Source organism: Sander vitreus, chromosome 22 (assembly GCF_031162955.1).
Source record: "Sander vitreus isolate 19-12246 chromosome 22, sanVit1, whole genome shotgun sequence".
In the NCBI taxonomy this organism is placed as follows: Eukaryota; Metazoa; Chordata; class Actinopteri; order Perciformes; family Percidae; genus Sander; species Sander vitreus.
The window spans coordinates 20,789,704-20,801,972 of NC_135876.1; the positions used below are offsets into that span (position 1 = coordinate 20,789,704).

At 43.2% G+C, this 12,269-nt stretch overlaps 2 protein-coding genes across 2 annotated transcripts in view; one reads left to right on the forward strand and one right to left on the reverse strand.

The window, feature by feature from the left end:
- Positions 1 to 8,299, forward strand: part of cnksr2a (connector enhancer of kinase suppressor of Ras 2a) — a 62,413-nt gene extending 54,114 nt beyond the window's left edge. The window contains 4 exon segments of the mRNA XM_078281152.1: positions 95 to 236; positions 805 to 1,029; positions 2,524 to 2,711; positions 5,363 to 8,299. Of these exon segments, the coding sequence (XP_078137278.1) occupies positions 95 to 236; positions 805 to 1,029; positions 2,524 to 2,711; positions 5,363 to 5,560 (753 nt within the window). The 3' untranslated portion in view covers positions 5,561 to 8,299.
- A 1,069-nt stretch (positions 8,300 to 9,368) lies between these two features.
- On the reverse strand, positions 9,369 to 11,168 carry klhl34 (kelch-like family member 34). The gene has a single exon (XM_078281181.1). The coding sequence runs from the start codon at positions 11,166 to 11,168 to the stop codon at positions 9,369 to 9,371; it is 1,800 nt and encodes a 599-aa protein (XP_078137307.1).
- Positions 11,169 to 12,269: the final 1,101 nt, after the last annotated feature.

The window sequence follows — 12,269 nt, forward strand, 5'->3', positions numbered from 1 at the left end:
ACCTCTGGTCAGAAAACTCTCCGAAAAAAAAACATGTAACGTTAAGAGTAATATTGCTGAAAAATTGTTCTATTTGTCTATTTGGTTCCTGTAGTACCGTTCCAGTCCGGCAGGGGGCAGTAGTGAGACGGGCTCTCCGGGCCGCTCTTCCTCGTCTCAGAGACGTTCCTGGCAGGACCTGATTGAGACACCGTTGACTGAGGCTGGACTGCACTACCTACAAACTGGACCACTAGGTAACACAGACATACACCACATGCTTTATGGATCCAACCAGCTGATGACTATCTTATTTTTTTTTTTTTTTAGATAAAATGCTTTAAATGATACTATTTATGGGGAGTTTTAGCCTCTAATGTGTTACCATTATATTCAGGTCAGAGTCAAGCATCTGATCCACATATTTGACACTGAAAAATGCATTGTGTGGGTTTGTTGTCATGCTTGCTGCAGTACTTTTACAGTTTGTGTGTTTGGTGGTCTTCCTCCAAGTAGGGCATTTCTCCATAGAGAATTTAGCTGACACAAGATATTATTAAATGGTGCACCAAATGTTATTTATTATTAAATGGTGCACCAAATGTATCAATACAATAGTTGCTGGAGAGGTGTTTGTTGGATTTCGAATATTTTTAGTTGTTTCTTTACTTTTTTATTGTTATATTCTTTAATACATGTCTGGTTTATTTGTGCATACATCTTTTGTGTACAATACTTGCGGTCAATAGTTGCTTATTTTGATTGAACAGAACACAGAAAATGCAAATTGCTCTGCCTTATTCCTTGTTATTCTCGACGTTACAGAGGACGCCGTCTTTGCTGAGCCCAGTCCGAGCGGCGGGACTATGATGGCCGGAGCCGTTTACACTCTTCCGGCACAGAGGAATGTCCCGTTGCCCATGGCGAGGCAGAGGCTGATTCCTATGGCGACCCAGGGAGGGAAACCCCGCAGCTTCACACTGCCACGAGACAGCAACCTACACACACTCCTCACGCCCCCAGCGAAAGAAGAACAGCAAACGCACAACGGTGAGTTTAGTCAGGGACATGCATGTACTGTGAAACACATGGAATCATACCAGAGAAGACAGAAAATAATTGTAGCCTTGTATTGTGTGGGTGGGTGGGTGTCAGGTAAGAGCAGAAAAGGAAAATTGTGTCTCACATTGAATGACAGCCACCAGAGACATTTTTTTGAGGTGAAGACTTGACGTCAGTACATGTGCCAGAAATAAAATCGCTCTCAGGCAGACATATTTCCATTTAAATCGTCATCAGTATCGAGTATGGTAACACACACTCACATCTAATGAGGCTAATGAGACAATGGTGCACTGGTTGCCAAGGTGAGCCCAGCGGCGTACGGAAAGAAAAGTGCCAAACTAAAATAGTAAACAATGAAATATAATAACCATGTGACTTCCAATTTAATCAGCCAAGCAGAGGGAATAAAACCGCCAAAATGGAGAGGACATCCCTGAGGCTGAAGGGAAAGAGAGAACAGGACTTTATTATCATTAATAACACAAGTCGGTGTGCGGCTGTCCTCCAGTGGTTGCTCTGAGACATAACTCAATCTAATCAGATTATGATTAGCCTTTAGCTTCGAATCATTTGACACCATAATGGAAAGGCGAAGGAAGGTTTAAATCATCATCATGGCCTCTCTTCACTGGCTCCCAGAGCAAGCTAGAGCTGATTTTAAGGTTCTTCTTTTAACATATAAGGCCCTGCATGGACTCACCCCCCCTTATTTATCTGAGCTTATTACACCATATACACCGGCACGCACTCTCCGCTCCCTTGATGCTGGTCTCCTGGTCATTCCCCTAGTAAAGCAAAAAAATCTGTTGGTTATAGAGCATTCTCCTACCGTGCCCCTCGTCTTTGGAATGGCCTCTCTCTACATGATAAAGAAGCTCACTCAGTTGACATTTTTAAATCTAGATTGAAAAGCCACCTCTACTCATTATACTATAGCTAGTCTCGCTTTACCAGACCTTCCTCCACAGCGCTGCGGAGGAGGGTCTGGCTAGTCCACACAGCATTCCGGGATGGGAGAAAAACGTGCTCTGGTTTATCGACATTTCTTTAAACCAATCCCAACTTGTCTTGGGGGTGCTAAGCACCACGGTGCCGCTGCAAAATAGCCTCGGGAAGGAACTTGTTTTGGTGGAACGTGTACGTTCAAAAGTTGTTCATCCGGCCAAATTTCCAACGGCAACGGAGCACACCGAGAAGTGGAACGTCGTGCATATAGACTTTACCATAGCCAACCATAACACACTATCCTTTCTGCGTCCTGCACAAACAAAGCTTTTCACTCATTCTCTTATGTTGCTGGTTTTGTATTGTTTATTATTACTGCTGTAATGGTGTTCAATTGTTTTGTTGCTGTCTGTTATTTCTAAGTTCCTTTAATTGTCAAGCGCACTGAGACCATGTTGAAGGGTGATTTTACACTTTAAATAAAATTTGATCGATAAAGTGTGTGACGCTGTCTTTCTCTCTGACTGTGTGAAGGCGGCAGCGAGGGTGCATCCCTGGGCGACCTGTTTCGTGCGTGCGAGCAGGGCGGCGTGTGTCCTCTGGGTCGCGGGTCGGACGGCAGAGGCCAATCAGATTGCAGGCAGTCCTTCCTGCGACGGGCCGCCGACCCTCAGCTCAACGACCGTCTGCACCGCCTCCGTATACTCACCTCCACGCTGAAGGTTGGTAAACACACACAGACACATGTGCAGGAGGCATACATGTGCAAATACACATAAGCACATATACATGGATATCTTGCACACACCAAGGTAAGAATTAAATGACATTTCAGTCCTATCTTGAGACGACCTTATTGAATTTCTTGTATTGCAAATAAACATTTTTTTCTATTAAGATTGGTTTTGTATTAAAGTTAGAATGTAAAAACATTCAATGGCTAAACAGGAGTCGATTTCATGGAAATCTCAAGGATTTTACCTTTAATTTGCAGTATACCTCATATCTCACTCTCATATCTGATATCTAATGTTCTGTTGCAATTCTTGCAGAAGATGAGGCAATTTTCCCTGTTCTTTGTTGACAAGCCGTTCTTTCACCCCTTTAATTGTGAAGTTTTTTTTTTTTTAGTTTTTTTTTTTTACAATGCTTTAGTTTAGTTTAGTAGTTGCTTTTTTTCCAGTGTGAACTGATTCTTGGCCCATATTCACAAACAAATCCACCTAACAACATTAAATGTGAGCTGGGTGAAATGGATCAAACGCTACTCCTTTTATTTTGTAGAGGGATACTTCCAAATACATTTTTAGCTGTTATACACCATGATCTGACCCTGATGTACACATATGCACCCATCTATATACACACTGTCTCTGTCTTGTTAGCTTCAGTGGCGTCATCTGTCGTCTGTCTCCTCGGTTTGGTTTGAGAGCTTTGTCAGAGCCAGCCATCTGTGGCTTTATGCTATATGAGCAGTGGTTATGTGTCTGGGCTGGGTGCCTGTGAATGGCTCTTTTGCTGTGGCTGTTTTTTTTTCTTCTTTTTGTCTCTATAGACTGTGTGTATCTTTGTTGCTTCCTCTGTGTACGTGGGAGGGGATGGTTGGCGAGGGCGTGGGGGTCTTAGTCGCTACAGTAGCTTTTTGCGAGGGTCTGTGGCTTTGGCTGCACATGTCTGCTGGTGCAGGTTGGGTGGAGGAGCTTACATGTTTGTTTCCTGCCTGGCGCCCCTTAAAGGAATACACCAAGTTTTGTCGGGGGAGTTTGGATTAAAACGAAGATCATTAACTGCTGTTTACGAGGCATCAGGTTGTGCTCAGGCAGCAGCGACTTATCCACAGTGGCTGCTGTGGAAACAACAAAGGCTTTTTTTTTTCTTCTATATCTTTCATGTGTCAAAACCAAATCAACCAGCTACAATCTAGTGGTTGAACTGAATTTACTCAAGTACTGTAGTCAAGTACAGATTTGGGATACTTGGACTTTACTTTGTTTTAACTTCTGCTTCACTACATTTCAGAAGGACATATTGTACTTTTTGATTCACTACATTTACAGCTTTAGTTAAAGAAATAGTTTGAATGTGGGAGGGTATGAAGTACTTATCCTTCGTCAGTGTATTACCTACCTACAGTAGATGTCGGTCGGCGCACTCCCAGTTTGGAGAAGCAGACAGGAGTACCAACACGGAAGCTAAGCAATGTACTGCTGTGGACGGGGCCACACAGCAAATATATATTTTGACCACCTAAAAACATCAATATCAGTTTTAAGTGTACGTTATATTTAGAATATTTTAACCGCTTCACCTTGCCGTCAGACATCCCTTTGAACTGAAGCCGTTGTATATACTGTCTCTATGGTTGCTTCAAAGCCACCAGACTGCTTTGACAAAAACAGTGAATTCTACGGTGCAGAATACGGGATATGCTGGTCTACTGCTGCCTCGATCGGTTCGTTAGTTTGTTAGTTTTGTTAGTTATTAACCCTTTTTAAAACCAAAATCACACGATAACCGATCGAGGCAGCGGTAGACCAGCAACCCCCGTGTTCTGCGAGGTAAAATGACTGTTTTTGTAAAAGAAAGTCTGGTGGCTTTGAAGAGAGCATCGATGGACATAACAGCTTCAGTTCCCCGTCAGTAAAGGGCTGTCTGACGGTAAGGTAAAGTAGTGAAAATATTCCTAATATAGCATACACTTAAACTGACATTTTTTGAGGTGGTCCTTTTTAAAAAAAAAAAAAAAAAACGTTTAGCTGCTGCCCCCGTCCACAGCAGTACATTGACTAGCTTCTGTGTCAGTACTCGTGCCTGCTTCTCCAAACTGGGGGCCTGCCGACCGCCATCTACTGTGGCTAATACACTGACAATGGATAAGTACCTTATACAACCCCACTTCAAGATATACGAACTGTCCCTTTATAACAAATGATAAATTACCCAACAGCATGTTTAAGTACAGCTAAAATAATTATTTAAGTTTGTCGATTGACAGAAAATGAACTGGCAACTATTTTGATAATCCCAAACCCAAATATTGTTCTTAATAATAGTTTATATCTAAAAAAAAAGCATTGATATATTATATCTATATTAATATAATTTCTTTCACCCTGTTAACCCCTTATGAAGGCCTCCTTGCTTACAGTGTAGCATTAGAGTATTTGCAGTAGTCACACTCTCCAGAACAAAAGAATAAATGAGTGGTCTTAGTGTAACAAATGAGAATTCTCCCCAAAACTAACTGTATCCCGCTAAATGTGTGTCTTGCTTCACGTGTGTCTGCGTTTTTTAAGTTTAGTGGTTTAAAATGATAAAATAAAAAATAAAAAAGTGATCCCCCCTCCTTTGTTTTTGCACCCCCACCCCCTAGGACAGGGAGGGGGAGCTAGCGCTGATTGACAGGCTGTTGGCCAATCCCCAGCTGTCGTCGGCAGAGTTCCAGGAGTGGAAAAGAGCCTATCAGGAGCTGTTCTCTCAGGAGCCAGACTCGACCGCTGAATCAGACCCTGGCCCGCCCCTCACGCCCTCGCTCTCTCACACACACTCCTACATCGAGACCCACGTCTGACGAGTGAAACACACTCACACACTCACACGTTTGAGTTTCTCCTGATTCTGGAAAAAAAAAAAAAAGAGTTGAACAAGCAGCAGCGGACGTTTTGATGCATCAGGGTTGCGATCATGATGGGCGTTGTCAAGAGGGGAGAGTAGGAACAACTTGACAGCCACAGTGTACAAGTGCAGCATGAGACTTTTTCTGAGGAGACGCCTGTGTGGCCCTCATGTCACATCAATCTACGAGCTGATTGGTTATGCCACTCCAGCTGGCTCGGGGGCGGAAGATAAACTGATTCTTAAGTATTACATGTTAGCTTTTGTGCGCTATAAATACTTACGTTGGACGACTTTCATCAGTTTGTTCCTCCTGACATGGACCGAGGCCTCAGAATAGTTTCTTCATGAGTAACAGTATTTCATCCCGCTTGTTGTGCCATGTTTATACCAACTGCACAGTACACTGCACATACTTGACGTATATGATGATATTTTTCTGTACAGTGAGTGTTAACAGCAGAGAACAATAAGCACAGATCTTTTTTAAATCAACTAGTCTCAGTTTCTTTCGTTTGTTGTTTCTTTTGTTTGTGCTGGTTTGGTAGAATTACGTACTGTACTGTGCTGGGCTGGACCTGAAGCATGCACACTCAGAAGGTTCCTGGAATAAGACCCATTTAAAGGAAAAGTCCACCCTAAAAACACTTTTAACACTGTTTTCAGACTGCTAGTGTATTTTGCATTTAGGAGCCCATGTTGGGGTATTTTGTTTAAAGTGCTCATATTATGCTTTTTGGCTTTTTCCCTTCCCTTTATTTATAGGTTCCCACGTTATAGGTTTACAAAGTGAAAAAGCCCAAAGTCCACCCCAAAGGGACTTACCATCTCCAACAGAAAACACTGTTCACAAACTGCTCCAAACAGCTCTATTGTAGTCCAGCTTTTACTTCCGTGACGAACGCTCGTCACTTTGTAACACGTTATAATGCTCGCCTAGCTGCTAGCATGGCACGCCCTCATACTCTGCTTCTGACTGGCTAGTAGTCCTTACCTAGCTACTGAGATGCCTCACTCTGCAGCTAAAACAAAGAGCTCAACACACAGGGTGAAAAGAGGAGCTGCAGCAATGTGCAGTACAACAAAAATATGGTGTTTTTTGAAAATGAAACGATGTAAACCTATTCTGATATAACCTCTAAATACAATTATGAACCTGAAAATGAGCATAATATCAGCACTTTAATTATTGCACAAAACTGATATGATGCCAGTTTCCCTGTAATTCTGTCACTTTATTTTCACTTCCAGTATGACTTTACCTCCAGCGAGTCTTGTCTTAAAATATAATCTTTGATACCCTTCATTTAATTTGACATCAACTGCCTCGTGTAGAGCTCATTAATTCATTCCTTGGCCTAAATATTTTCTTTAAATCACATCCCATTGACAGAAACATGAAAAACAGCTCATGTTCAAACAAGGCCTCTGTAGTGCCTCTTAATACATATAATATTGTAATAAATGCATAAAGATCCTGTAATATCTTTGATTACATTCCCCAATCCCATGATATCACATAAAGGATAGGGTCACTTTTTTTTTAAGTCTGTCTTATACCAATAGTGATATACTGTATGTGCCCACATGGACATCGAAAGTCAAGTCCATAATGGCCACAAAGAGATCCTTTCTTAAAGTAATATCAGTGTAAGATAAGAACACAATCCACAGTCAAAATACTAAAATGCAAAAATGTGATTTTGAACTAAACAGACTGCAACTTTGGTTATAAAAAACAACATATTTGGCTTAACTCAGAGTGCAGAAGCCTTATATTGCATAATGCAACTCTAAGAATTCAGGACCCCCCCCCCCCCCGCCTTTGATTGTCATAAGAATTAAGTTATTTGATTTTGAAAGGCAGTTTATTATAACTTCTGGAGTGCAGACATAAGAAATACCTTCAAAGAGAAAAATATTCTTGCTATTGGCTATTGGCCTGTTTTCATTTTTCCTTTGATTCTCTGTGGCTTTAACAGCCACTTTAATACTTGAAAATACAGTTACCATGACAACTACAAGTAAATGATTCAACAAGTGGAAGGTTTCTTTAGGTCGCCATAGAAAAGCATCCTAAAAAACAGGGGAAAAGAAATCTCTAAAACTAAGGAAAATCACAAAATAACCCCTGAAACTTTCCGAACGTCCCGGTTTTATTATATATTATATCACGGTGTAAAAGTTTCTCAGGGTGGATTTTTCCTCAGAGAGCATTTGGCTCTCTGTATCCTGCATGCCACATAGAGAATATGAGGAAATATTTGCGTAAGAAATGAAATATGGATCTAATAAAAATATATTACTTTGTTATTTGTACGCTGCCGCCAAATGACTTAATACTCAGAGACACTGCACAAAACTATGAAAGCAATCGTACACACAAATACACAAAGACATGCACACAAGCCAATAAACACACATTACACAACACAGTTTGAATGCTCTTTCTATGCTGCTGCCCGTGGTTGGTTGTAGTAGCATGTCTTTGTTGTAGATAAACACAATATTCCTCTTCGTTTTTGTGTTTGAAAATCTGTAGATACAGTAGATCTCTCTTTATAGAGTGCAAACTAAGTGTCTTGGATAATGTTCTCTAATTCTATCAGGTTTTTTTGGACAGTTGAGTAAAGATTGTTTAATGTTCAATCTATAAATTATGGTAACATAACAGTATTTATTTATCATTCTACATGTTCTGTCGGAAGAAGAAGAGTGGATCAATAAAGTGTGGTCATTTGGATGAAGGTGTATTTGTGGTTTGTTATCGCTTCGGTGGGCGGTGAGAAAGAGGCTGACAGGATGATGAGCACTGATAACAGCTGCTGCACCACTGTCAACAAGGTTGTAAGGAGTAAAAGAGAGAGAGTCCATGATAAACCAACGAAGATCTTTAAAGCGTAACTCTCGCCAAAATGCAACCTAGGGTCTTTTTGTGAATGTACCCGAGTCAAACTTTCGTTTAAAAAGCATATTTAGGACGGAATCGCCACTTTTAAGATTTACCGGTAACAAAATCAGCCTACAAACAACTCAAAAACTCACAAATGAATTCAATCTTGTTTGTTTAATTGAAATGTCTTACAAAAGGTTGCGCTTTGTGTTAAAGTAAGCTAACTATCTCCTGGTTGTAGCTTTATAATTAACAGATATGACAGTGATATCAATCTTATCATCAAACACTCGGCAAAAATGCAAAGAAGTATATTTCCCAAAATGTCTAACTACTCCTATAAGAAGTAGAAGAGTAGCTTAGCATAAGGACAGGTAAGAAGCGGGGAACAGCTGGCCTAGCTAGCTCTGACCAGAGGCAACAAATCTGTCTACAAGCATCTGTAAAGCTTATATGTGATTTGTGTAATCCATACAAAAACCAAAGTGTAAAAATGATTCCAAGCTAATGATTAATCTAACCAGCTCCTGGTATTATTTTCATGTGGTATCAATCTTTTCATCTAATTCTCAGCACAAAAAAAATATGTTTCCCAACTTGTCAATTGTTTCTTTAAGTATTCTTTAAGTCTACTTGTTTAAAATATTTTTGTAAATATCCTGGAATAATGCACATCTGTTCTTCTCAAATGAGATGGAACAGTTTCATGGCCGAAACTCGATAGATAGATGGATTTCATTTTTTTATTGATCCCAAAATGGGAAATTACGGTAATACTTTCAGTTCCCTAAAATGTTATTCATGTATGCTCTGTTGTCATTATGTTGCATCACTCACTTTCATGTTAACGTTTTCTCACACTAAGTGAACTTCAGTCTGGTAGAGGCAGCAGTGTGCACTCAGTCCCAGTGAGAGGTCGGGGGAGCTGGCAGATCTCTCTCCAGCGATCTTTCTTTGTATCGTACTCCAACACACTCTTCACTATCACCTCCTGTCCGTCGCTCCATCTCCTCCCTCCAAACACCAGCAGATTCCCAGACGGCGTTGACACCATCCCGTAGTTGAAGGAGCCAATGAGAAGCGGTCGAAGGCGGGTCCAGTGGTCTGACTGCGTATCGTATTGTTCGATATCGCAGAAAGGCTCGTACATTCCCAACAGGGCGTAGATGTGGCCGTGGGCGGTTGCCAGGCGATGGCTGAACCTGGCGATGGACATGGAGGCTCGCTTCTCCCAGACTCTGCCTTTGAGATCCCAGAACAAGACTTCTCTGCTGCTCGCTCTGTGGTCATCCTGGTTATCAACCGGGTTACTGCCGCCCTGGTTGCCCGGGACACCACCTGACACGTAGATGCTGTTGTCAAGCACAGCAGAAGCATGGCCATAAAGAGGGCGAGGCAGCGTTGCTCCTCTCCTCCACGCTCCTGTGGCCATGTCGTAAAACTCAACAGAAGCTACAGAGGTGTGTGTGTTGCCGTCTGGTCCTGTGCGTCGTCCCCCGATGGCGTAAATGGCATCCTCCACGATGCAGCAGGTGAACTGCGCCCGCCTCTCCAGCATTGACTCCACCGTCTCCCAGCAGACGAAGCGAGGATCGTAGCGCCACACCTGGTTGGATGTCGCCACGGTGACTGACTTTTTCCCATCCTCGTCTCCCTCTTTCACTTCTTCTCCTCCGACCACGAAGAGGAAACCACCCACTGAGCAGACACAGTGATTTCTCAGTCGCAGCGGGATGCTGGAGCTCAGAGATGAAAACTTCCTACTCATAGGATCAAACGCCAAAATCTGCTGTTCCGGCCAATCAGGGCTGGACCCTCCACCCACAAGTAGCACGCGATTGGGCGACGCTCTGAGTGTGGACTGTTTGCTCTGTCTGATTGGCTGAGCAGAACCCAGCCTGTGGTACTCCAACGCCCTGGTAAGCTGACTTCTGATGAGAGGTGTGGCCATGGCTCTGTGGGCTTGGTTTATATTGGTCAGGTCAGAGGGGGCGACCAATCCGAAGCGCAGACGACTCAGCAGAAGATTTGATTTCAGCAGAGGGAGGGGTCCATTCTCATCCAGCCAATCCAGAGCCAGCTTTATAAGCTCCACCTCTTTGACACCAGGTATTTCGTCAGCATCGAGCACCGCCATCATTGATTCGATATTCAGCCCAAGAAGGTCATCCCTGCTTTCCTGCAGCAATGTCCCCATCTCCATAGCGATGGTTTGATTGGCAGCTTTAAGTGCATCTAAGAGGGTGTGATTCTCGGCCAGGTTAGCATAGCAACAGCAATTCTCAGCGTTTAAACCATCAGTCAGAAAGCGCTCGCATATTGACACAGCCGTCTCCACCTGCAAGTACCTGGCTGCCTCCAAGACAACAGGAAGTGTAGGCGGTGATACGTTGAGCCAGCCGGAATACAGGAAGTCCAGAATGACGTTTAAACCCTCAGGTGTTAGCGCAGGGAGGCTAATGGAGCCAGCTAATCTCTCCACGGTAGTCTCTCCAAACAGAGCCCAAAAATACTCGCTGGAGCTGGCCAAAAGGGCGCGATGACAAGGAAAAGATACACCGCCGGCCTCTAAGACGACATCACACATGTTTCTCTGAGAGCGCAGACGCTGGAAGCCGGAGAGAAGCCTGGTTCTGTGGGAGGAACTGTAGAGGAGGGAGTAGCTATCCATCCAAAAGATAGTAGGTGAGAGGATAAGAGTTTGAGAGAGAGAAAGAAACCTACTGAGAAACAGTGAAAAAGAGGACTAGTTGCTAAGAAAAAGCTTAGTCAGGAAGGTGCAATGAAGCAGAAGTGAGAGGGAAGTTAAGAGGAAGAAACATTAAAAGCAGAAAGCACAGGTAAAGCAGCAACGAGTCTTGTCAAAAAAGATGTAGCCGACAAGCTGCACTAAAGAACATTTGACAGAAAGAGAATCAGTCATTAGTAGGAGAACAGGATAATAAGTTGTTGAAAGCAAAGAGCAGGAAATGATGGGAAAAGACAGGAGAGAGGAAAAGAGAGGAAAGTGTGTGTCCTTAGTCAAAGTCCCTCCATCTGTGTTTGTTGTTCTGCTCTGTCGCATGTCACACTGTGATAGGAAGGCTAACAACTGCCCCTTACAACCACAAACACAATCCTGTGTATCCCCCCCCCCCTCCACTCTTTTGGCCCTTAAACTTAGTCCGTCCCAAAGCCTCCCGTCTCTTTCTGTGATGTCCCGGCTCTGTTGGCTTTGTGTCCGTCCGCTGCCCTTTCCTCTGCGTCCGGGAGGGAGTATCACCCAAATACATGCATCCAGCATACACACCAACTGGGCAAGCGAGCAGATGCATGGATAAACACGTCGAACACACACATACACAGAGGGAGCCTGGCCGGGTTTTAGTGTCTATCCCGGCAGATGAACTCATGGGTAAATACAGCTGCGACAGTCTGCAGACCAAGATTCCAGGGGCACGGTTGCCACGGCACCTATCTGTGCCTTCATCGCCATGGCGACAGGAATAGAAACACAGACACAGCTCGGCGGAGGTCCATATCAAAACCCGGGGAAATTTTGCCAAGCCGTCAAAGGATTTTACAAGTGTCCAAAAGAGTGCTTAGCTTCTGGTATTAGAATAAGCTGTGCCCTTCTGGGAGGCATTCAACCTTATGGTGACCTGTGCAGGTTTAAAATCACAGGTTGATGTCATGCTATTATTTTTATGCAGAGATACGACGCGGTGGTGGTACTGAGAGTGATAATGATTTGTTTTCAATATCAGGCTACAAGTTGTCCAGCATGTTTACG